Raw genomic sequence first — 25,510 nt, forward strand, 5'->3', positions numbered from 1 at the left:
ATTCCCAAAAGGAAATGAGTTTTTCCCCCATGAATGTCGAAACCCAGACTTCCCCGTCAAAAAAGGAAAAAAGTGGGCGCAACAATGCTCGACTATATCAAGACATATCAGTGGGACGGAAGAGCTTCACATAGCTCGGCCGCAGGAGCAATAATCAGGCAAACCAGCTTTGAGCGCGTCGCTGTATGCCCTCCATACAAACTATTTATTAAACACAAGAATCATGAGTAAACGCAACACATATCAAGCCAGGCCAAATAAACTTAAGTATATATGTACCTGCGCGCCTTCAAGTAAATCCAACAAATTCCTGTAATAAGAGAGATGATGTCGAGCCTCGACCTCGCGGGCGTAGCCTCGCCTATCAACCCACCTCCAAGCTAAAGGGAGAAACGGTGGAGGTGGTGCATCCGGAGCTATCGGTAGCAGAGGTGGCTGGAACTGCTGGAACTGCAGGAACTGCTCCCAGACCCAAACCTAATATAGATTGTGGACATAAAATTTAAGGTATTTTTATACTATGCATGTTATAATCATGAAAAGAATTGACTATGTTTTCACCTGTATCAGCAGTAAAAATTCGGCAACATCTTTCTGGGTGTCCATACAAGCCCGACACATCTACCTATACAAGTAACCTAGAACAATTGTACCCCAGCTGTAACTAGATAAATCATCTAACCGGATAAATCATCTAACCGCTCCAGATGACGTAGAAATCTTAAGCTAACTAGGTTTCCCATATATTTAAGTTAGTGTTAGGCTAAAATGTTGGGTTAGAAAGAGACTTTTGTTGGTAGAGAGTAGAGTTCAATTTGGATTAAAGAATTGGGCGGTCGCTTGTGACCAATAATATTTAACTCTATAATTTAACAGGCTGTGATCCTCTGTTGAAACCACGTGTTTTTATCAAAGTTGTGAATATACTCCGTAAATAGATCCAATCCACACTCTGACTTTCAACTCTCATAATCACAAGTCAGAAAGAAGATTAAAAGAAGACGATGATTTCCAAGCGAAGTCACTGGAACAACAAGAAAGCCTTCTCGTTATTTTAAAACTTAGCTAATTCCCACCTTCTTCCTATAAATTAATATACCTTTCAACCAATTCTTTACATTCACATTCAATTCTGTTTTATATTCGGTTCTGTTTATCTTTATAGTTGTTTGGATTTGGATTTGGATTTTGGCCATGGCTATGGAGGAGGATGGTGTAATTGATCAAAAACCAGCGGCGCCGTCACCTCCAACGCCGGTGGAGTTTAAAGGGACGGATTCTGGTTCTTTGCTTCACACCGTAGTAGCGCTGGTCCTATGGCTTGGCTCTATCCATTTCAACTTCATAATCGTTCTTGCTTCCTTTGTCTTTCTTCCTTTCTCTAAAGCTCTCGCGTTAGTTTCTCTCCAATTTTATTTTTACTTAACCTGCTCATGTTTCTTTATTACCCAGTTGTCTGATTTTGACTTTTCTATTATTGATATTTGTTTCAGAGTGATAGGAATATTGCTTATACTTATGCTGATTCCAATTGATGAGAAAAATAAACGGGGGCGAAGATTATCGAGGTTAGATTGCTGGTGCAATTATGCTGATTATTTATCTGATTAATTGGTAAAGATTGGTTTTTTTTTTTGCTGCTGGGTTAATAGTGATTATTGGGGATCTTCAGGTACATATGTAAGCATGTTTGTGGTTATTTTCCGGTGCATTTGTACGTGGAGGACATCAAAGCATTTGATCCTAACGAGGCCTACGGTATATTAGTGATTTCTATTCATCTTCTCCATTTCGAAAGGAATAAAGAGATCAACTTTCTGTTTGTGTTTTCATTCTTTATTCTCCAAAAATGTTGTCATTTGTTTGAAGACTTTAATTAGCTATGATAATTCAGCTGGAATCAACTAACGTATCATGCACTTCCCATTATAGAACTATAACAGTTATATTTATACTAAGTTGGAGTTGGTTTGTTAAAATTGGTTTGTCAAATTCCAGTTTTCTTTCCTACAGAAGGATAAGCATTTTGACACATTGATAGAAACTAGCAGAAATTTGTGGTCCCCACTTCTCTATATTAGCAGACACTCCCAGAAAACATTACTGTCTGGTTATTGCTCTTATTTTGTGAAAGTGTTAGTGAACTTGTAATTTACTGATCATTTGGAAACATTGGATAAATAGAGGAATATGAAACAGCTTACTACCATCATAAGCCATCCTTTTTTTTTGTTGGATAACCATGGCGTCCAGGCCAGCTTGCGCGCACCTCGATTAATTCCACTGGATACCTGTCACCTCCCACCAGCAACAGATACCAGTTAACTCTATCACCAAGGCTTGGATAGATGAGAAAAAATCACCTAGTGTTTTTTTGCCTCCTCTAGGGATTTGAACGAGGGACCTCATGGTTCTCACCCACTTTATTGACCACTAGGCTACACCTTTGGGTGCATAGGCCATCCTTGACTTTTTTGATAAAGTAAGAGATATTATAAATGGCATCGAGAAGATGCAAAAACATAGATACAAAAGATTTGTTAGCTCCAGTACAAAGAGTCCTATACTAGTGTTAAAGAGCTAACAAAGTCCAAAAAGTTGTCATGGGAGTTTACAGGTGTTAGGGTACGGTACTCCAACTGTACAAAAGTTAAAGACATTTACCCTTAAGGAAGTGGTTAGGAGTTGCTGTAAAATCAAAACATCTCCTGTTCCTCTCATTCCAAATACACCAAAAAATACAGAAAGGGATTAGTTTCCAGATTTTCTTGATGGTTGTACCAACTTTCCAGCTGTTCCAGTTCAAAAAGGCTTCCTTTAAATTCCCAGGCATTACCCAGTCCATTCCAAAAAGAGACAAAACATGTTCCATAAGCCATCCTTTTCTTGCATAGTAAGTATTGAGGTTTTCTGCGTCTACCTAAGTTGAGCAATGCTTTTTGCTTTCAGATGACAAGTTATGTAAACCCGAGTCAACATGCTAGCTTTGCTTTTGTCTAAACCATAGATGACATCTAATGACCATAAATGCTATGTAGATGACATCTAATGGTTTGTGTTCTAACTGACTTGGTCCACATCTCTTACTTTTTTGCTTGTTGAGCTTTCTGTATCTTTTTTTTTTTTGGAAGAAGTAAGGGAATTTCATATAAGACATCACGGATATGCAGGTAGTACTTGTGGAGCTTTCTGTATCTTGGATCATTCAATCCTCTAACTTTTGTTTCTCTCGTTTGCTTCTGTTCTAAATTTTCCCCTCACTATTTTTTGTCCTTTTTTCCAAAGCCTACCGCTGTGTAATTTTAATATTTGATTTCCACTCCTTTCTAAATTGGTACTTATAACTTCTTCTGTGGGCTGATGAAGTCTGTTTCTACACTTCTTGAAGAAACTATATACACCATTCTGTGTTACAACAGTATTAATGAAAAAGCAGAAATCAGTGGCCGCTGTTGTTCATACTAACTTGGATGTTGTTTCTTACAGTTTTTGGATATGAGCCACATTCTGTTTGGCCAATTGGGGTGGTTGCGCTTGCTGACCTTACTGGTTTCATGCCTCTCCCAAGAATCAAAGTGCTAGCAAGTACAGCTGTATGACTTGATGCCTCGTTCTAGTAATTGTAATTTTAATTGTACTTGGTCCTATTTTCAACAACTAGCATTTACTGTGAAGAAAATATGACAGGTGTTCTATACACCATTCATGAGGCATATCTGGACGTGGTTAGGACTTGCACCTGCAACGAGGAAAAGTTTTAAATCCCTCTTGGCTTCTGGTCACAGTTGCATCATTGTGCCAGGTGGAGTTCAAGAGGCATTCTATATGGAGCGTGGTTCCGAGGTTCAATTTTGAAACTTGATTGCAGTTTACAAGCCGATATATTATGCTATACTCACTGCATCTCCTCCTATCCTTGCTCAAACTTAGATGTAGCTGCATAAATGAATTTTGATTAGGAATAGCTAGTAATCACTTATTACACCTTGTTACAAGCCCATTTGATCTAGGCAGCTACTCAACTATTCTAATGAGAGTTAACCTAGTTTGGCTTTTTGAAAGATTGAGAATGTCAATCAACTAATCAACTACACCTTGTTTATAAAACATGTGAATAAACTATTTAGCGTCATTTGTCCCAAGCAATAATAAACTGACTAGAGGTTCTCTAAGTCTCAATAGTTATAGAGTTAAGCTATAGAAATAGAGTTAAGAGATTGTTCAGAAAAATTATATAAATAGTTTGGGTACGTTTTTTGATAAAGTATATAGTTGAGTATGTCAACTCATACCAATTTGTATGTTTTTGTTTTTCATTATATTCTATTGTTAGTCAAGGTTTCGGTGATTATGGAAGATTTTAGGTTGTTTTGGATTATTCTCTTCCGATTTTTGGTCTTCCTGGTCTATTTCTATACTTTTCATCATTTTCACTCAACGGCCAGTGCATCTTTAGCTTTATATAGGATGTGGTCTAACGATCACGAGCCTCTTTTGTCTCCTTTTATCCTCTCTATTTGCTATTTGTGCTCTTTGTTAGACAAGATCATATCCAGTTCTCTAGGATAGAACATCCATCGTTTGTTTTCTTATTTTTGTGTCGTTTCTTATTGATATGTTATGCCTTAGTGGCTGAATGTTCACTTGCTACATTAATAGTCTTACACTCTCACAACCTTTTTATAAAACTGTCTTTCATCTTGTTATTTGTTTTTCTGTTAGCACTCCTATGAAGCTTCTCCTTGTGAATCATTTCAATGTAGTCATTTGTGTTACGTCTTCATGGCTTCATCTCCGTAATCCCAGGTTTTAGTTGTCTCAGTTGTCTATTAGTCTCATCAATTAACAATATAATCTGCAAACAGCATGCACCACAAGAGCTCATTATGTGCATTACTGGTTAGCTCACTCACAACCAGAGTGCAAGTTCTTTCTAAGAGCTCAAATTCAAGACCTCTTATTTAAGATAGATCTTTGGTGTAAGCCTGTAGTGATGAGATAATCAATGGTCGCGTCAGCGTGAAAAGTTAGTTGTGAGAGTGGCTTGTCGTTAAATTTGTTTGAATGCTGGTGGGTAATCGAAAAGGTTTTCCTATTTGAGTAGAGAGGTCAAGTTTTTTTTTTTGGGAGCAGAAAGGGAAGTGTGATTTGGTACAGATGGTGTGGTATTTACTATATATCTTATGTACCTATTGGGGATAATGGTAAGTGAGAGTATGAGATATTTAGTATCCTTTACTTGTGTATGCTGGGATGGGAATGTGTTAAATCTAATTGCCCTATTAATCTGTGATAGATTGCCTATCTTCAAAGAAGAAAAGGATTTGTACGCATTGCCATGGAGATGGGCAAACCACTGGTTCCTGTATTCTGTTTCGGCCAGGTGATATTTTCTTCGTCTTTGGTTTTCTTAGTTTTCGGTTATTCACTTCAACTTTCTTGTGCTTCAATGCTGGCGAACTTGAAATGTTTCCTATCCTACGTGACTATTTCTATCACTTTATGTGATTTAAATTTAAATGAGGACTGAAATTTGCATGCAAGGTATTAAGATACTCAGTTTTCATATCTTTGATATATATTTTGTCTGAGGAAATCTTGTTTGATTTTATTATACTTTGCACTCTTTAAGGAAAGATCATAGCTTTGCATGTGGTGATAATTTCACAAGCATTGGCTCATTGGGTAGAGTTCACAACTGGGTTGTCAAGCTTCTCTTGTTTCTGCTTTGTGGTATTATTTTGTAATCATGTTGCTAATGTGGTGTGGAGAAACTCCTTTTCTCGTGTGTGCTTCATTATTGTCTTTTCAGAATTTTCCTCGGTAAAGTAACTGTCAATCTCCGTCTTGGTTGTGATACTTTTATCTTCATATTGTTCTTGCTTTTGTGCTCATTTTGGTTGAAAAAAATATCCTGATATGTGCTTAGTGCTTACTGTTTTATCTAAATTCTGCAGTCTGATGTCTACAAATGGTGGAAGCCAAGCGGGAAATTGTACTTGGAATTCTCTAGGCTCATTAAGTTCACTCCAATACTTTTCTGGGGCGTCTTGTGGTATGTTATGCGACCTTATTCTTTCAACTTCACACCAGGAAGGCAATATAGAATCTTGACCTTTTTGTTTGAGGTTCTATTATCTCCCACACCAGAAGGCCAGTACTAAATCCTTGAAGTCAGTTATTTTAACTCATTGCTTATGGAAGTAATAGCTGTAAATGGCCTGCTACAGTCATTAGGCATGGTTAATGTTTCCGAGATCATTTAATTTGAAAACTAGAACTAATTGGTTCGAGTTTGTACACTATATACTCATGTAGGCCATGTTATTCCTTACTGCTAAAATTGGTTCCCTATTCCAGTTTAGTAGAGCTGCCACTATCTCCACCAACCGTGAAATAGGACATAGTTGTATTAAACAGAATAGGTAAATTGATTATAGTACATGCGACCAGTCATATGATGGATTGCAACCTATCCCTGGAATGTACTTGGAAATGTCCTTTCTTTTGCCACTCATCTGTTTCTAGTTTCAACTTTGTAATATCTTGGTGTTTTATTGCAGTTCTCCCATACCGTTTCAGCGACCCATGCATGTTGTAGTTGGTAGGCCCATTGTGCTCAAGAAAAATCCAGACCCTACTGCCGAAGAGGTATTCCAGTTGACCCTCCTAGTTTCTGTCTCTCTTTCTGCAGTGGGCTTGTGAATTGTGCACTACTCATGATGCAACAAACAATGGGGTGTTTCCTTGTGATGATGGGGTCGGGGTATTACGAACTATTGTCTAAACAGTTTGCCAGTAATTTTTTTTTTTTTTTTTTGTATTTATTTAACTTCCAGTTTTTTTTTTCCTTTTCCTGAAGGTCGCTGAAGTGCATAGTCGGTTTATTGAAGCACTAGAACAACTCTTTGAAAGGCACAAGAAGAGGGTTGGTTATGATGATCTCCCGCTGAGAGTTCTTTAATGCTTGTCACTTGGCTGTACTGCTTATCATGTGTATCTATTCTTCAGCAGGGTAAATTTGTATAAAAGGATTTGTTCCTTTCTTTTCTTGCTTTCTCTCTCTTGTGTGTGCATGTAACTGTATGCTTGTGCATGTCTTGAAGAGAAGGAGATGGGAAAGAAATAAATGGAAGTTGTAGTTTCGCCCAGCTTCTTATTTTGATAATGAAATTGCAATCTCTAATGTGTATATAGGTCAATCATAATGCGCTTAATTCTTACGGGCGTCAACTCTTACTTAAGCTACAGTGCAGCTTCTTTAAAGAGATGGAAGCAAACAAATGTTCTATATGTTGGGAACTTGGGATCAGCAGTTGTAATGCACATGATATTTCAAAAGGAACCTCCCTTAAATTCACTGGTACGCTCAAAGAATACCTCATGTCTAAAGGACTTAAGAACTAGTGGTGAGGCCCCCTAATTGTTGTATGTCTATTGTAATTAAGGTTGGAAATTACGGGTTTTACCCTATGATCACATCTAAAATAATATTTTCCAAGTCTATGGCAAGTCAATTATTGCAAGTGGATTCTCATTTAGCTATAGAAAATTTGCAACGCGAATGGCGTGGGCAGTAGGTGTAGCCGTGTAGACGCTAAATAGCAGACAGAGACGTCTTCAAGTATCTTAGTTCATCACATGGTTCACTTTCAAAATTGCCTTCCCTTCAAAAGTTCCGCGAGATTTTGTTCTCACAAGAAAATCTAAAAAGAAAACAAACCATATTCTGCGCCAGACGTCGCATTGAACGTGATTACTGTTTTGTAATCCTATACTAGTATTCTTAATGAAATTAGACACATTCTTGTATGGGCCAAAATCTATCTTTAGGATATTTAAGCCATGATAGTACTAGGGGAAGAGTTCTTAAGTCGTCGTTTGTCGAAATGGTCCAAGAAGCGGCGAAGTCTGTGATCGGAGAGTTAATAAGGTCCGAAGTCGAAGAGTCAACAAGGGCAGAAGTCAAGGTGTCAACAAGAGTCGAGGCCGAGGTCGAGTACCTTTAATTTGTTATAACGGCTAGTTTCAAGATAGTATATTAAAGAAAATATTCTAATGGATATTCTCTGCACTTATACTATTAAGGTTTCTTAGGAGCATGTTCTCTATAAATAGAAAAAGACATAATGATATGGGACATATGATATTCATTTTGTAAAGAACACACTTTGACTTGAGGAAGAGAATCGGATCTTACTTGCTAAGATACAAACATCACATTTTCACTGAGATTCTTGTCTATACTTTTCCACTAGATCCGAGAATAACTCAAATATTCAAGGGATTATCTATCATTCATCATTGTCAGAACGAACATCCACTTATTTCATCCTTTCTTGAGTGACCAATTCCTTCAATTTACTTAAATATCATTTATTGTTATTCATTGATATTGAATGCGACATTATTGCCTCTTATTCCCGGATTATTTATTGAAGATGAGTTTCTTTTTGCAGAAAAACAGACATCGGCAATCATGGGATTCCTCGAGTTGTTTGTCGTGGCATTAATGCCTGTTCTAAAAACGCTGATCATAACTGTGGTTGGCTTATTCCTTGCACATGAACGTGTTAATCTCCTTGGATCTTCTGCAAGGAACCATTTGAACAGTGTGAACCTTCATTTTTTCATCTAATTTATTTTCGCGGAAGTTATGTTTCAAGTAAAATATTTTTTGGTGTTTGGTTGGGGAATAGAAAATATTTTTTGAAATATAGTATATCTTAAAGATTATCAAATCGAAAAGTATTTGATGAAAAATTCCAGTCCTAAAGATTAATAGTACTAGTTGTATCAAGTAATATGAAGTTAAAAGTTAAAGTATTGGTAAGCAAAATGATTTCCATCCGTTTAGTAATCAAATACAAGAAAATGACTTTCTCGCAAAAAAGAATTTCAATAAAAATGACTTCCATCCTATCAAACACATCTTTAATTCATAAATTTTATTTAAATAAAAAAATAATACTAGTACTACTACTACTATTATTGAAGTGTTGTTAAAACTTTGATTGGACCAGCTTGTGTTTTATGTTTTTACACCGGCAATGGTGGCAAGCAGTTTAGCTGAAACGATAACAGCGAGCAACATAATCACAATGTAAGTGTTGAATGTTTTCACTTCCTGTAATTGTTTAAGTCCTAGATTCATATTTTTCTAAATCTGAATCAAGATGTTTGGCATTTCATGTGTAGATTGTTCATGCCTGTAAACATTCTTGTCACATTTACTATCGGTTCAGCACTGGGTTGGATACTTGTAAAAATCAACAAAAACTCCTCAACAACACCGTGGCCTCGTCATTGCTTGCTGTGCTGCAGGTAATACATGTAGTAGCTTACTTGACCAAATTAGTATTATTACCAACAGCTCATACTCTGATAAGCAGGGGCGGATCTACGGTGTAAATTGGGGTTCACGTGAACCCATGGTCTTCCCAGCAAATCAGTTTTTCCATGTACATAATTTAAAGAAAGGGTCTAATATTAAATTTGGGAACCCATGCTCTATAAAGCTAAGTGGTTCACTAGTTGTCCGGTTGTTTTACTTTCCCAACAGCAAGGGATAAGGGTGTTTATCGGGTGGGCTGGGACGGGCTGAACGGGAAAAACCCCAGCCCGTTCGGTTAGCGGGCGGGTTGTTAGCGAGCTGGGGTTAACGGGCTGTTATAGGGCTGGGATTTTTCGGGTTTTCGTGGGCCCGTACGGGTTAGGGCTTACACGGGCGGGCCGGGCTCAATTTTTTTTTTTTTTAATTTAAATTTTATTTTTCTTATTCAATGTTATTGATAGTTAAGTATTTGCAAACTTTTAAGGGTTAGAATTAAACTTTGAAGTTTAAAGTTTAAAGTTTTAAATTTGAAATTTGTATTTTATAATTATAAAATTGAAATTGGAAAGTAAGTGGCTACAAAAAATTATTTAATAAGAGTATAAGACCAATAGGCAAATGTAAGGAACAAACTCCGAAGGCTTTCATTTATATTTTTAATATTTCAAATTAATTTGCAAGTTCTTTTTTTATTTTTTTATTTTTGAACTTGCAAATTAAAACTTAAAAGTTTACAATAATTATAAAAAATAAGAAATAGTACATCACATGCTTTGCATCATTTTTATAAGTTCTTCCATGTCAACATGAGGTTCTTGGTTTCCGGGATTGGTTGAATCGGAACCATAAACCATTATATCTCCAATTTCTTGGTCCTCCTCTTCGTCTACCTCGTCACGCCCTTGATTTCGCCGTTCTGATCTTATCCAGTCTCTGAAGCACACTAGAATTTCCAAAGCGTTGCTGCCCAATGAATGACGGGTATCTCCTAGTTGCTGCCTTGCTTGGCTAAATGCGCTCTCTGATGCGACTGTTGAAATCGGCACATTTAGCACGTCTTGAGTCATGGCCGAAAGAACATGAAATTGATTTGAGTTGCTCCTCCGCCAACTCAGCGGTAGAAAATCCTTTGTGAGGGGCTCTGGTGACTTTTGCAAGTAGAACTGTAGTTCATCAATATTTCTGCTACTGGTTTGTTGATGCTCTCCTAGTGTAGACCAAATCTGATAATCTTGAACACAATCATCATCATCCATAGTTGTTCCAGATGTTGAAGGATTAGTTGAAGGAATATTTGCATCTACAACCGAAGAAGCATCAACAATGTTAGCATAATAATTATATAAAGTTTGTAAATGTGTGTGTAGCTCAGAAATACAAGTGTCAATATCATGAGTTTCAGTTGGACCAACATCCATATAAGTATATAAATCTCTAATTAATTGGCGACACTTTATCATTTTGACAGTAGGATTTAAAATAGCACCAATTAGGTAAATATAGGGAATTGGGTAGAAATACTTTTTAAACTTATCTAGCATAGATTCAACAATAGTAGCATATCCTTCTTTCTGCTTCAAATTATGTAGTAAAAGAGAAATTTCAGCAATATGAACTAAACCATTTGAAATGGTAGGATAATAAGCTCCAGAAAATAGCCACATAAATTTTTTGTAAAAATTGTATAATATCATGAATGACTTCCCAAGTTCTAGATGTTAACAAACAGTTAGGATCGGTACAATGAGAATTAGCAACTTCAGTTATAGGCATTCTATATTTATAACAACATCTTAAGAACAAATAAGTATAATTCCACCTAGTAACTATTTCTTCAGGCATGAGTCTTGGTTTTAGTCCATAGTGTACACATTTTTCCTTAAATGCATTTAATCTAGCACTTCTATTATTTCCTTGAATTATACCAACAGCTCTCCTAATTAAAGTAATTTCATATCTAAATAATTCAAGGCCACTCTTCACAATCAAGTTATAAATATGACATGCACATCTAACATGAAATATTTCAGGAATTGGTGGGTGTAGAAGTAATTTTAATATTGTAATAGCAGCAGTGTTGTTAGAAGCATTATCAAATGACATACACAAAACTTTTTCTGCAAGATTATAAAATATAGCAACTTCATGTATAATATTACTTATAAATGCACCAGTATGACTTTGATCTTCATCATATTTAAAAGCAATAATACGTTTTTGCATACAAAAATTATCATTTATCCAATGGCATGTAACAGTCAAATAATCATTTCCATTCACAGCACGACCAATATCAGAAGTAAGAGAAACTTTACAAGGAAGACTTGCGAACAAATAACGTATATATGTCTGATATTGTCCAAAAAGCCTAAAGATATCAGCTCTACAAGTACTTCTAGGAATACCTTTAAACATAGGGTTATAAATTCTTTGAATATAAGTAACAAGATACGGTGAAGAAGCAAAACTAAAAGGTAAACAACCTAAAACAATCATTTTAGCTAATTCTTCCCGATCTTTCTTAATATCGTATTTCCCAAATAACCCACCAGTACTCAGGTTAAGTCTTTGTTGCCCAAATAACTCATCTACTCCCCATTCAAGAGGGTGTTTCTCTTCCATATGCCTACGAAGTTGACCCGTTCCCCCTCCTTTACCGGGCTCATGTTTATAATGTTCACTACAAATTTTACATTTTACATATTTTTTTTGATCTTCTAGTCTTTCAACAGACATCCAACACTTACTTCTTAATCGTCGATTCTTCTTAATAGGGAGAGGAGGCCTACTTGTTACACCTGCACCCCTAACATTTTGAGTTTGACTAGCATTACCAGGTGTAGGTGGTGGTGTGTCAAGATTATCGGGTGATTGAATATCATCTAACAAAGCATCTAAATCATCATCTACACCATAATTTTCTTGCATTCGCTCATAATCTACATTTAAATTTTCAGGTGAACTTTCAGAAATATGTGTAAAGCTACTAGAAGAACCAACACCACCTCTTGTTCTTTTTGAAGTTTTCTTACTACCACCTCTAGTGCACGCTTTTTTGGCCGCTCTAAGTAAATCCATTATATAAATTAAAGTAACAAATTAAAGTAAGAAATTAAATTAAGAAATTAAATTAAGAAATTAAATTAAGAAATTCAAGTAAGAAATTAAATTAAGAAACTAAATTAAGACACTAATTAATAAAATAAGTGTACATCAAATAAGAGAAAGAGATGGAACGAGTGTACCGGGATTCCTTATGCCGCACTAATTTTGAATTTTTGATATCAAAATTCAAACTTCAATTGATAGACCGAAACTTGATAGTTGATAATACTTGAATACTTGATAATTGATACCACACTTCACTTGAATAATTGATATTTGATAATAATAATTTTGTAATGGCTAAACTAAATAATTGATGAAACTTGAAATAATAAATAATTGAGAATTTGAGATTTGAGAATTTAAGAACTATAATATCAAGAGAGAATTGAGAGTTTGATACTTGAGAGAGAATTAGAGTAGTAAGAGAGTGAATTTGTGAGAAAAAATGAAGAAGAAGGGAGGCTATTTATAGATTTTGGGGTGGGAGGGCTATATTATTAATGGGGGGCCGAAATTGGCCATTTTTGCAATTTCTGGTTGTTCCCCAACGGTCATTTCTGAATTTGACCGTTGGGAACGGTCCAATTTAATTTTTAAAAAAAATTCAAACGAAAACCGGGCTGCTAACGGGTTGCAGCCCGTGTTCAGCCCGTTAAGGAAAGTCGGGCTTAACGGGTTCGAGGCACCGTTAGTCTAAACGTGAACGTACACAACCCGGCCCCCATCCCAACCCGTCCCAACGTGAACAGTAGCGGGCTGACCCGGGCCGAAGCGGGCTGAAAACGGGTCAGCCCGGCCCGATAAACAGGTATAGGATCGAATCCCTCTTGGGATTTTGTTGTCTCTATTTGTTTTTTTCTTTCTTTCATTTGTTTTTCCCCCTAAAATCTATTAGTCTTCCTACTCCGAATTTATGCTAACGCGATCTTAATTGCAGTCTCTCAATTAATTTTCTCTTTACCCTTTTTGCTTTTTACTAAATATTAAATTACACAATAACTTGCTTGAATATTTTTGTTTCAATAAAAAATTTTGGACTTTTGTCTATAATGTTTTATTGCAACAGATAGTTTATTTTGTAAGTAATTCACATATATAGAATTAGTCATATGTTAAGATTTTTTTGTGTTTCTTTTTGCACTAAAATTTGCACAAGTTTTAAATTTTACGGTATTAAATTGTTATTAGCATTTTATTTTTCCTCTTTATTTTGAATTTTGATGGTAAGAACTAAATGGTTTAAAAAGTGTATAAGTTATCTCTTTAAATAATATTTAAAATTGACAATAAGTCATAAAACACTAAATGTTTCCATATCTATTGACATTGTTGACCAAAAAAAAAATGACACTATTTACAAGTATCAAATTTGGTTAAAGCTTGTAGTGCACCCATGGACTTAAAAATCTGGATCCGCCTCCGCTGATAAGTTCAAATTCAAAGTAGAATGAGCGTGATCTTATTCAGTTGAACTCATAGAATCAATCCGTCTTTGATCATAATTGATAAAGGCTTTTGGTATTTGCTGCAGGGGAACAGCTTGCCTCTCATTATATATAATTCCTGCAGTATGCATGTGAGGAGAAGAATGGTCTAGTCCCTTTGGAGATTCTTCAATATGCTCCACTAATGGAGAAGCCTACGCATCCCTCTCCATGGCAGTATGTCCATTTCCCACCATTACTACTAATTCTTCTCAAGTTTCATTCTTCGTCATTTCAATTTTCCAAATAACGTAACTCAGCGGATTACTTATTGTTTGATAATTAAATTAAAGAATTTAATTAGTCAAATAAATTTAGTTATTAGTCCAAATGAAACATTATTATATTTTTTGCTAGCACAGGGAATATGATTAATATTGTGAACAAATTGAAGTTTTCTATTTGGAATAGAAAATTATATCTCTGGGTTAAAATATATATTATTTTATATTAGATATGTTATATAAAATATTAATTAAACAACAACATGTTGTTGAAAACTTATTGAGTGAAATCCAACTGAAATTTGGATTCACGGCATATACGTAAATCCCATTAGGAATGGAATATAAGTTTTCCATTAGAAAACCTTTATAGTACTCAATTAGAATTGGTATTTATGGAAAGGCTTGGCAGTTTCGAATGGGAATTCAATTTTCCATCGAAAATTTCCAAAATATGTTTATTTTGGAATAAACTTTTACCTAAGTAAATCATTACTTCAACCAAATAGGAAAAGGGTTTATAGGTGGTCTTATATAAAGGATGATGGAGAAAATTTGCCGTGTTGTTAATTTTTTAGAAGAAAAACCACTTTGTGAAAGTAAGAGTGTAATACAAAGCCAAGAGAGAAAATACAATTACAAGAAAAGTGTTTCTTGTTCTTATAATTTGAGTTGAGATTTTTGAGAAAAATTTCAGCACAAGTTTTCTGTTCAATTTTGTTCGCGGGTTTCATTATTCAAAGAGTTGATAGCAAGGGTCAGTCTCGGTGTGGATACGCATAGAGTTTTCGCACTATCGAAGAATTTGAAACGAGATTTTTTTTCACCAGGTACGTCTTACATCCGATCTACTGACATGTAAATAAATTTTAAACACAAAAATATCTGCCTAGGATTGTTATTGTCTTCAGCTGCGTGTTACGAACACCTATACGCAATCCTTCACCTTCTACTATTGCAACTGTATATATGATCACGTTACTAATTTATGTTTTTTCCGGTCTGACTTGATGATTCTCGATAGCTATATCATTAATTCTTTAAACTGACACTTAACATTAATATTACAGATTGTTGGAATCTTGGTTGGTGTAGTTTCATTGCTAAGAAAACTGATGATTGGAAATGAAGCTCCACTACACGTGATTCAGAGCTCTGCATCTCTGTTAGGGTATGAAAACGCATATTCAATCTGCAATCAAATGAACTTACTAATTAAACTTAGCCGTCACTGTTTCATAGTCAGAGATGGATTTTATTAAAATATGCATATAATAAGATCGCACTTATAACCATTAAGACGTTGACTCAAAATGCACCGTGTTGTGATACTGTAGAGAAGCTACAATACCAGCCATAACATTGATAGTTGGAGCAAATCTTCTTAGAGGTAATTATATCTTTAAAATAGATGTAATGAATATATTTATTTTTTTGGATTTTCTGATACAATTGTATTAATTTCAATGGCAGGTCATAAAAAATCAGCAGCAGGAATGTGGGTTGTAATGGGAGTTCAGGTAGTGAGGTGTGTGGCCTTGCCATTATCTGGCATTGTTGTTGTCAAGGTTGCAAGCCATTTTGTGTTAGTGGGATCAGATCCCTTGTACCACTTTGTTCTTCTTTTGTAATATGCACTTCCTTCTGCAATGACCATAGGTATCTTCTTACCTCTACCTCTCTCTCTTCTTTTTTATTTTTGAGAATATTTTTGAATGGTATGGGATCAACTGATCATCTAATCTAAAAGTTTAGACGGTTAGAGAGTACACGGTGATACGTACACTATATTGAAGTCAGGAGCGAAGCCACACTTAAGTTATGATTGATCATCCTTCGTCGGAAAATTACATTACATATATAAGTAAAATATTCGGTTTTAAAGGTACAAAACATATATTGAACACCCTTTGTTGGAATTTTTTTTTATACTTATTTTAAGTTTGAATACCCTTCCGAAAATTTCTGACTTCGCCACAGATTGAAGTGTATAACTATCTCATCTAAAAGATTAAACCATTAAATTAGATGGTAACACACTTCAACTGATACGAGGCAATTAAATATATATGTCGATTAATTGCTATTAATGCAATTCTTTTTCTTCTAATTTTAACTGGTTGATCTATGAAACAAGTACAATTACACAGTTGTTTGAAGTTGGAGAAAGTGAATGCTCAGTGATCATGCTATGGAATTATGCCTTAGCAGCAGTTGCTCTTACTCTGTGGACCAGTTATTACATGTGGTTTTTTTCTTGATTTCACTGCAAAGTATTATGTAGAAAGAAATATTAAAAAAGAAAAAGAAAAAAGGGGATAGAATAGATCATACACGATACGATAAGGCATATAATTCAACATTTCATTGGAGTGATTTAAGTTTGTAGTTGAATAGTATTATAGAAATCTCAATTACATCAATCTTTTTCAGTGCACTCCTTTCCACTTAGAAAAGTACTCAAATTTTACAGTGTTTATAAGAAAAGCTAAAATAAAAAGTTCCTACTCAAACTATTTTGACTTGTACACAAGCAAGGACTAAGTATAATGGTTAATTATCTCACTGCTTATGTTCTTTTCTTTCCACATTAAGTGCAAACACAACAAAATCTGGTTCTAAACAGAATAGAAATAGTGCATAAGAAACCATATGTAGCCATGCGAACTAAATCGTACCCTATTTAGTTTATCTGATGATCATCTTAGTAACAATTTTTCAATCTTATCTTAACAACAAGTTGTGTAAGCTAAAGCCAAGCTGGTACAAGCGCCAAGTGTCACAGACGTCGAAATGTCGATATGTGTCAATGTTTGCGAGGTTAGGAGCTCTATGATATGATAGTCACAAACAAAAGGCGACCTTGATTAGCTATTTTCAACGATAATTCACCTTACTTCTTAAGAGGAAATACGCTCGTTCATAAAAAGTAAATTGAAGCACAAAACGTTATATCAAATTAAACTTAATAATTCATCGATGATGTACCCAAATGCACCAAAGCTTTATATGCCACATAATTGAAGCATATGACTTAATTACAAATTAAATAGATGTCGGACCTAAGACACCTATCAAAGCTCGTGATAATTCTTATTGGGTTGGAGGAGATTTGCTTTTAAACTACAAGTCTCTTTTACTTTTTTATTTTATTTTATTTGCATAAGAAGGAGGAGATAACTTATGAGATTTAAGAAATATTTCGGGTACTTAATTACTTCACACTAAATCCATTTTTTTCTGAAGAGAACTTGCTTTTATATTTGTTTGACTTGCTATTCATATCAAGCAGTCTGTCGTTCTAATTGCAAAACAAATTAAAGAAAAATACGAATTAACTCAGATAATAAATATAGAATAAACTTTTATTATGATCTAAAGCTTTTTTTAACGAATACTAATCATAACCTTTATTTAGTTCATCAAAGTTGCTTTTTATTTTGTTGTTGTCTAGAAATTTTCCTTATAAATTCTACGTTCCGAGACCTTAAAAACCTCCTTCTATCTCACCTCAATTTGCGTGCGCAGTCCGGACGCATAGCTGGAAAGCCAATATGTAAAAATCTGTGGAAAATGACGAATTTTGACTTTAAAATGAATTAGGTTGACTTCGGTCAACGTTTTGGATAAACGGACCCGGACCCGTAATTTGACGGTCCTGGAAGGTCCGTAGGAAAATATGGGACTTGGCGTATGATCGGAATCGAATTCCGAGGTCCCAAGCCTGAGAAATGAATTTTTAAAGAAAATTATTTTCTGGAATATTTATGAGTTTTTGAGAATGAAATGTGTTTAAAACTTGATGGTATCGGACCCGTATTTTGGTTCTGAAGCCCAGTACAGGTCTTATATGTGATTTAAGATGAGTCTGTGAAATTTGGTAAGAAACGGACTTGAAATGACGTGAATCGGACCGTATTTGAGAAAATTGGAAAATTTGAAGTTCTTAAGAAATTTCATGATTTTGATGCTAAATTCGTAGTTGTTGATGTTATCTTAGTGATTTGAATTCACGAGCGAGTCTGTATGATATTTTTAGGTTGGTGTGCATGTTTGGTTTGAAGCCCCGAGGGCTGGGGTGAGTTTTGGATAGGTCACGAAGTGGATTTTTGGACTTGGAAAATTGCAGGTTCCAGCTGCATGCGAAGCCTGGCTCGCAAATGCGAAGGCTATGTCGCAAATGCGAAAATAGCCCAGGCTAGCCTACCTCTCAAATGCGAGGAATTTATCGCAAATGCAATGTTTCCCCTTTTGGCCAGTCGTCGCAAATGCGACATATTATTCGCAAAAGCGACTTCGCAAATGCGAAGGTCGCTTCGCAAATGCGAGCTTAGCAGAAGTCTGGATTCGCAATTCGCAATTGCGACATCTGCGACCTGCAATTTTATAACTTAGCCGAAAATCTTTCATTTTTCACTCTTTTAAAACTAAAACACTCTTGGGCGATTTTTCAAAGACAACTTCTCTTCCAAATCGATTGTAAGTCGTTTCTAACTTGTTTTCTTCAATCTTTAACATCTTTTCACAGGATTTCAACTTAAAATCAATGATTTTCATGGGGAAATTGGATGTTTTGGGTAGAACCTAGGTTTTTTAAAAATTAGGGATTTGGACCTCGATTTGGGGTCCGATTTCAAAACAAATTATATGTTTGGGTTCGTAGGAGAATGGGTAATCAGGTTTTGGTTCGAACCTCGGGTTTTGACCATGTGGGCACGGGGGCGATTTTTGACTTTTTGGGTAAAATTTTAGAAAACTTATTTTTATACATTAGAATTGATTCATTTAGAATATATTGATGTAATTAAGTAACTTGTGGCTAGATACGAGCGAAGTGGTGGTAGAATCAAGAGGTAAAGCGATAGTAGAGACTTGAATTGTATTCGTGGCATCAAGGTAAGTGTTTGGTCTAACCTTAGCTTGAGGGATTAAGAGTCGAGTCATATTTATTATGCGGTATTTGTTGAGCATGACGTATAGGCATGGTGACGAGTATCTATACGTTGGTGTCAAGCATGGCTGTGAGTCTTATATTGTGATTATGATGACTTCGTTGTATTATTCATGCTTTGGTGATGATTTCTATTGTTGGGCAAAGTTTGTGGAAGTAATTGTGACAATTGAACATTGAGGAGTATTGGCTCAAATTGTATAATGAAATGTGAAAGTATAAGTGGTAATTAAACCTTTTAGAGCATTGGCTCAAGTTGTGAAGTGAGTTGTGAAGTAAAAATGAGAAAAAGAAGAGAATTATTATGTGGCCTCCCTTGCCGGGATATTGTTGCTTTTAATGTTATCTCCCTTGTCGGGGTGTTGATGTTTCTTTTGATGTTATTCCCTCGCCGGGACTTGATTGTTGAACTATTGTTCCCTTGCCGGGATTCTTATTGTAATTTTATTTATTTCCTTGCCCTATTGTTTGTGATTGTTGTTTGCGTGAGGAAGAGTGTTAAAGAACGAAGGGTGATGCCGTGTATTTTTTTAGTGAGAGAGTGTTAAGCATGAAGGGTAATGCCGTGTATGATTTGTGAGGAATAGTGTAAAGCACGAAGGTGATGTCGTGCCGCACGATGTACAATTTTGTGCCGATTATATTGATTATATGGTGAGAACGAGAGTAAAAGGACAAAGGGTGATGTCGTGTACATTTTCATTACTTGATTGCTTTGGTGAGGACGAAAGTAAAAGCATGAAGGGTGATGTCGTGCACTTATTGATTCCAGATTCTTTTTTGATATCTGAGATATGTTGTTCCTTTTAATTACCCGTTGTCTTCCTATTCTAAATTGATAGTTCCCCGCAGCATGTTACCCCTGTCATACTTGACTGTATATTACTGTTCTCCTTTTTCCGTTGTATATAGTTAAATTGCACAGGTTTATTTGGTAGTCTGGTCCTAGCCTCGTCACTACTTCGCCGAGGTTAGGCTAGGCACTTACCAGCACATGGGGTCGGTTGTGCTGATACTACACTCTGCACTGTATGCAGATCCCGGAGCAGCAGCCTTTGGACCGTAGCTTGGGTGGCTACCTTCAGTCCACACGGAGATACAAGGTAGTCCTGTAGGCGTCCGCAGGTGCTGGCGTCTCCCTCTATCCCTTTATCCTGTTTCATGTACTTATTTCAGAAACAGTGTATCTTTTATCTTTCAGATGTTGTATGTAGTATTCCTAGACCGTCTGTGAAACTGTGATACCAGTTTTGGGTAGTCGGTGCTCAAACAGTTGTATTAGATACATATTCAGATAGTTTATTGCTTTTCCTCTGCTTATTGTAAATTCCTTTGTCTACAAGTTATTGTTTCATAATTGTTAAAGAATATAAAATGGGTAAAAAGGTATTTGTTCAAACGGTTGGCTTGCCTAGCTCACATTAGTAGGCACCATCACGACTCCCGAGGGCAAAAAATATGGGTCGTGACAAGTTGGTATCAGAGCTCTAGGTTACATGGGTCTAACAGTTCACATACAAGCTTAGTAGAGTTTGAGGGATCGGTACGGAAACATCTGTATTTATCCCCCATAGGCTACAAAGTTAGGAAAAACTTCACATTTATTCCTTCATGTCGCGCGGTTTGGTTTTTCAATACTAATTGAATTTCTACTCTATTCTTTTGCAGATGGCGAGAACACGCGCTTTTTCATCCACCGATCAGCAGCCCGTGCCCCCAACAGTAGCTTCCACGAGGGGCAGAGGGCGAGACCGAGGCCGTGCTAGAGGCCAAGGTAGGGGCAGAGGTCAGCCCAAAGCAGCAACACCAGCAGCGGAGCCTGAGGTTGACTTTGATGATGAGGTTCCTGCCCAGGCAGTTCCGGTGGGCCCAACTCAGGTCCCAGAGGGGTTAATTACTACTCCAGGACGCTTTGGTCCGTCTAGTGGGCCTTATGGAGAGTGTCACCTAGGCAGGCTTGCTTCCTGTAGCCCCAGCCGTCTCCTAGGCTGGAGGAAGAGCCCAGACTCCTGTTACTCGCACTCTGGAGCAGGTGGCTCCCTAGTTTTAGACAACATCAGTTCAGCCACTTGGAGCAGTTCAGTCGGGTGTGGTAGCTCAGATCGGTGATGGAGCAATTATGTATGTCGATTCTTTGTGGAGATTGGATAGGTTCACCAAGATCTTCGCTACTACTTTCAGCGGTACATCTTCTGAGGATCCCCAGGATTATCTAAACAGCTTTCATGAGGTTCTCAGGAATATGGGGATAGTGGAGACCAATGGGGTCGATTTTGCTACTTTTCGCTGTCGGGATCTGCCAAGACTTGGTGGAGAGATTATTGTTTGGCTAGACCAACCAGATTACCAGCTTTGACTTGGGAGCAGTTTACTCAGCTATTTCTAGAGAAGTTTTTCCCCGTCACTGAGAGAGAGATCTATCGGAGGCAGTTTGAGCATCTCCAGCAGGGTTCTATAACTGTTACTCAGTACGAGATCAGATTCATCGACTTGGCCTGCCAGTGGTGCCTCGTCTGGAGGCAGGGATTTGTATGGTAGAGGCCATCCTCCTAGGCCTTTTCAATCAGCACTTCAGGTTTCTCACGGTGCTTCAGGTGGTCGTGGTTCTCATATGCAGTATTCGGATCAGTAGTCCTACAGTGCACCACCAGCTCTTATCAGCGCACCGCCACTCCAGTGTTTTTGGGGTGGTCATTTAGGTCGTCAGGGTCAGCAGTCTCAACAGCCGAGGGCTTGTTATACTTGTGGTGATATGGGTCACATTGCTAGGTTTTGCCCTTGAGCATCGAGCAGTTCTCAGCATCAGGGTTCCTGTGCCATGGTTCAGGCACCGAGTGTTCCACAGACCGCCCATCCAGCTAGAGGTGGGGGTAGAGGTGCTAGAGGTGGAACTCAGGCTAATAGAGGTAGAGGCCAGCCAGCAGCAGGTCATCCTAGAGATGTAGTTCAGGGTGGTGGGGCCCAACCCCGATGTTATGCTCTTCCAGCCAGGCCCGAGGCTGAGGCTTCTGATACAGTTACCACATGTATTGTTCTGGTTTGTAGCAGAGATGTTTCAGTTTGATCCGAGATCTACATACTCCTATGTGTCATCTTATTTTGCACCGTATCTGGTCATGCCTAGTGATTCTTTGAGTTCCCCTATTTATAAGTCTACACCGATGGGTGATTCTATTGTGGTAGATCGAGTCCATCGTTCATGTATAGTTGTGATTGGGGGTCTTGAGACTCGTGTAGATTTGCTTCTTCTGGACATGGTTGATTTCGATGTCATATTAGGGATGGACTGGTTATCACCTTACCCCGTTATCTTGAATTGTCATGCCAAGACTGTGACCTTAGCCTTGCAGGGTTTACCTCGCTTAGAGTGGAGAGGGACTCCTGGTCATTCTACCCGTAGTGTTATCTCATATATGAAGGCTCGGCGTATGGTCGAGAAGGGGTGTTTGGCCTATTTGGCCTATGTTCGTGATCCTAGTGTTGAGGTTCCTTCTATTGATTTTGTGCCTATCATTCGTGAGTTTCGTGAGGTATTCCCTTCAGACCTGCCGGGTATGTCACCCGACAGGGATATTGACTTTTGCATTGATTTGGCTTCGGGCACTCAGACTATTTATATCCCGTCATATCGTATGGTCTTGCCTGAGTTGAAAGAGTTAAAGGAGCAGTTTCAAGACTTGCTTGAAAAAAGCTTCATTAGACCTAGTGTTTCCCCTTGGGGTGCGCCAGTGTTGTTTGTTAAGAATAAGGACGGATCGATGAGAATGTGTATTGATTATCGGCAATTGAACAAGGTTACAATCAAGAATAAGTATCCATTGTCGAGGATTGATAATTTGTTTGATCAGCTTCAGGGTGCCAAGGTATTTTCGAAGATTGACTTGAGATCTGACTACCATCAGTTGAGGATTAGGGCATCTGATATCCCTAAGACAGCTTTCCACACTCGGTACGGGCATTATGAGTTCTTGGTGATGCCATTCGGGTTGACAAATGCCCTAACAGCTTTTATGGATTTGATAAACTGAGTGTTCAGGCCTTACTTGGATTCGTTCGTGATAGTCTTCATTGATGATATTTTGATCTACTCCGCAGCCGGGAGGAGCATGAGCAGCATCTTAGAGTGGTTCTTCAGACTTTGAGGTATAGTCAGTTGTATGCCAAGTTTTCGAAGTGCGAATTCTGGTTGAGTTCAGTTGCATTCCTGGGTCATGTTATATCAGAAGAGGTATTCAGGTTGATCCAAAGAAGATTGAGGCAATCAAGAACTGTCCTAAACCAATATCAGCTACAGAGATCCAGAGTTTCTTGGGATTGGCAGGCTACTATCGTCGGTTTGTGGAGGGGTTTTCATCTATTGTAGTCCCGATGACCAGGTTGACCCAGAAGGGTGCCCAGTTCAGGTGGTCGGACAAGTGTGAGGTGAGCTTTTAGAAGCTCAAGACAGCTTTGACTACGGCATCGGTGTTGGGTTTGCCCACAGGTTCAGGGCCTTATACAATTTATTGTAATGCATCTCGTATTGGACTTGGTGCGGTGTTGATGCAGGATGTCAAAGTCATTGCCTATACTTCGCGACAGTTAAAGATTCATGAGAAGAACTATCCGGTTCATGATTTGGAGTTACCAGCCATTGTCCACGCGTTGAAGATTTGGAGGCACTATCTGTATGGCGTGGCGTGTGAGGTGTTCATGGACCACAAGAGTTTGCAGTACTTGTTCAAGCAGAAGGAGCTAAATTTGAGGCAGAGAAGGTGGTTGGAGCTGTTGAAGGACTATGATATAACCATTTTATATCATCCGGGAATGGCCAATGTGGTGGCCGTTGCTTTGAGTAGGAAGTCAGCCAGTATGGGTAGTCTTGCTTATATTTCGGTCGGTGAGAGACCGCCTGTTTTGGATGTTCAGGCTTTAGCCAATCAGTTCACGAGGTTGGATGTTTTTGAGCCCAGCCATGTGTTAGCTTGCACAATCGCTCGTTCTTTATTATTGGAGCGTATCCGAGATTGGTAGTATGATGATCCTCATTTGTGTGTCCTTAGAGACACGGTGCAGCATGGAGGTGCCAAGAAGGTTACCTTAGGAGATGTTGGAGTTTTGAGATTGTAGGGTCGAGTTTGTATGCCTAATGTAGATGGGCTTCGAGAGTTGATTTTAGAGGAGGCCCATAGTTCCCGGTACTCTATTCATCCGGGCGCCGCAAAGATGTATCAGGATCTGCGGCAACATTATTGGTGGAGAAGAATGAAGAAGGATATTGTTGCATATGTGGCTCGGTATGTGAACTGTCAACAGGTTAAGTACGAGCATTAGAGGCCAGGTGGGTTGTTCCAGAAGATTGAGATTCCTGAGTGGAAGTGGGAGCATATTACTATGGACTTCGTTGTTGGACTCCCACGGACTCAGAGGAAATTTGATGCGGTATGGGTTATTGTTGATAGGCTGACCAAGTCAGCACATTCATTCATGTGGCAGTCTCCTATTCTTCCGAGAGGTTAGCTGAGATTTATATCTGGGAGATTGTTCGTCTTAATGGTTGTGCCTGTGTCTATCATTTCAAACCGAGGTAAACAGTTTACCTCACGTTTCTGGAGGGCAGTTCAGCGAGAGTTGGGCACACAGGTTGAGTTGAGCACAGTATTTCATCCTTAGACGGACGGTCAGTCCGAGCGTACTATTCAAATTTTGGAGGATATGCTCCGAGCTTGTGTCATTGACTTTGGAGGCTCGTGGGATCAGTTTTTTCCTTTAGCAGAGTTTGCCTACAACAACAGCTACCAATCGAGTATCCAGATGGCCCCTTTGAGCCGGGAGAGGCTCGGTTGTTGGGTACGAATCTAGTGCAGGATGCCTTGGACAAGGTCAGGATCATTTAGGATAGGCTTCGTACAGCTCAGTCCTGGAAAAAGAGTTATGCCGACCATAAGGTTCGTGATTTGGTTTTCATAGTCGATGAGCGGGAATTGCTTCGGGTATCACCTATGAAGGGCGTGATGCGATTTGGGAAGAAGGGCAAGCTTAGCCCTAGGCTCATTGGACCGTTTGAGATTCTTGATCAAGTAGGGGATGTGGCTTACAGACTTGCGTTGCTGCCGAGCTTATCAGCTGTGCATCCAGTGTTTCATGTGTCCATGCTTCGGAAGTATCACGACAATCCATCCCACGTGTTAGATTTCAGCACTGTCCAGTTGGACAAGGACTTGTCCTATGAGGAGAGCCAGTAGCTATTCTAGACCGGCAGGTTCGTCAGTTGAGATCGAAGATTTTTCCTTCTGTTCGTGTTCAGTAGAGAGGTCAACCTGCTGAGGCATCAACTTGGGAATCCGAGTCCGATATGCGGAGCCTTTATCCCCATCTTTTCCCCGACTCAGGTACTTCCTTCTTCTGTCCGTTCGAGGATGAACGGTTG

At 38.0% G+C, this 25,510-nt stretch overlaps 3 protein-coding genes across 4 annotated transcripts; all 3 read left to right on the plus strand.

The window, feature by feature from the left end:
- The first annotated feature begins 780 nt into the window (after positions 1 to 780).
- Positions 781 to 7,192, plus strand: LOC104249617 (diacylglycerol O-acyltransferase 2D). The gene is made up of 9 exons (XM_009806086.2): positions 781 to 1,394; positions 1,494 to 1,568; positions 1,673 to 1,758; positions 3,487 to 3,593; positions 3,688 to 3,843; positions 5,297 to 5,383; positions 5,958 to 6,055; positions 6,564 to 6,651; positions 6,863 to 7,192. The coding sequence occupies exons 1-9, from the start codon at positions 1,195 to 1,197 to the stop codon at positions 6,962 to 6,964; spliced, it is 999 nt and encodes a 332-aa protein (XP_009804388.1). The 5' UTR covers positions 781 to 1,194; the 3' UTR covers positions 6,965 to 7,192.
- A 43-nt stretch (positions 7,193 to 7,235) lies between these two features.
- LOC104249625 (protein PIN-LIKES 4-like) lies at positions 7,236 to 14,305 on the plus strand. 2 transcript variants are annotated; one of them, XM_070167955.1, is made up of 5 exons: positions 7,236 to 7,363; positions 8,460 to 8,614; positions 9,024 to 9,103; positions 9,199 to 9,324; positions 13,974 to 14,305. In XM_070167955.1, exons 1-5 carry the CDS (start codon positions 7,270 to 7,272, stop codon positions 14,020 to 14,022), a joined length of 504 nt encoding a protein of 167 aa, XP_070024056.1. In that variant the 5' UTR covers positions 7,236 to 7,269; the 3' UTR covers positions 14,023 to 14,305. The 2 variants fall into 2 exon arrangements, with proteins under 2 accessions (XP_070024056.1, XP_070024057.1); XM_070167956.1 differs by lacking the exon at positions 13,974 to 14,305 and adding an exon at positions 10,265 to 10,704.
- Positions 14,091 to 20,827, plus strand: LOC104218919 (protein PIN-LIKES 1-like). Its single transcript, XM_009769523.2, has 6 exons — positions 14,091 to 14,103; positions 15,221 to 15,321; positions 15,488 to 15,540; positions 15,624 to 15,678; positions 20,139 to 20,204; positions 20,770 to 20,827. Exons 1-6 carry the CDS (start codon positions 14,098 to 14,100, stop codon positions 20,825 to 20,827), a joined length of 339 nt encoding a protein of 112 aa, XP_009767825.2. The 5' UTR covers positions 14,091 to 14,097.
- The last annotated feature ends 4,683 nt before the right edge of the window (positions 20,828 to 25,510 follow it).

This window comes from Nicotiana sylvestris, chromosome 2, assembly GCF_000393655.2.
Source record: "Nicotiana sylvestris chromosome 2, ASM39365v2, whole genome shotgun sequence".
Classification (NCBI taxonomy): domain Eukaryota; kingdom Viridiplantae; phylum Streptophyta; class Magnoliopsida; order Solanales; family Solanaceae; genus Nicotiana; species Nicotiana sylvestris.

Bases quoted from the DNA above. Each gene is read 5' to 3' on its own strand.
- LOC104249617 (XM_009806086.2), top strand. From the start codon at position 1,195: ATGGCTATGGAGGAGGATGGTGTAATTGATCAAAAACCAGCGGCGCCG. The intron at 1,395-1,493 runs GTTAGTTTCTCT...TATTTGTTTCAG, and splicing joins CCTTTCTCTAAAGCTCTCGC to AGTGATAGGAATATTGCTTA. The intron at 6,056-6,563 runs GTATGTTATGCG...GTTTTATTGCAG, and splicing joins CTTTTCTGGGGCGTCTTGTG to TTCTCCCATACCGTTTCAGC.
- LOC104249625 (XM_070167955.1), top strand. From the start codon at position 7,270: ATGGAAGCAAACAAATGTTCTATATGTTGGGAACTTGGGATCAGCAGT. The intron at 9,104-9,198 runs GTAAGTGTTGAA...TTTCATGTGTAG, and splicing joins GCGAGCAACATAATCACAAT to ATTGTTCATGCCTGTAAACA. The intron at 9,325-13,973 runs GTAATACATGTA...TATTTGCTGCAG, and splicing joins CATTGCTTGCTGTGCTGCAG to GGGAACAGCTTGCCTCTCAT.
- LOC104218919 (XM_009769523.2), top strand. The intron at 15,322-15,487 runs GTATGAAAACGC...GTGATACTGTAG, and splicing joins AGCTCTGCATCTCTGTTAGG to AGAAGCTACAATACCAGCCA. The intron at 15,679-20,138 runs GTGTGTGGCCTT...CACTGTATGCAG, and splicing joins ATGGGAGTTCAGGTAGTGAG to ATCCCGGAGCAGCAGCCTTT.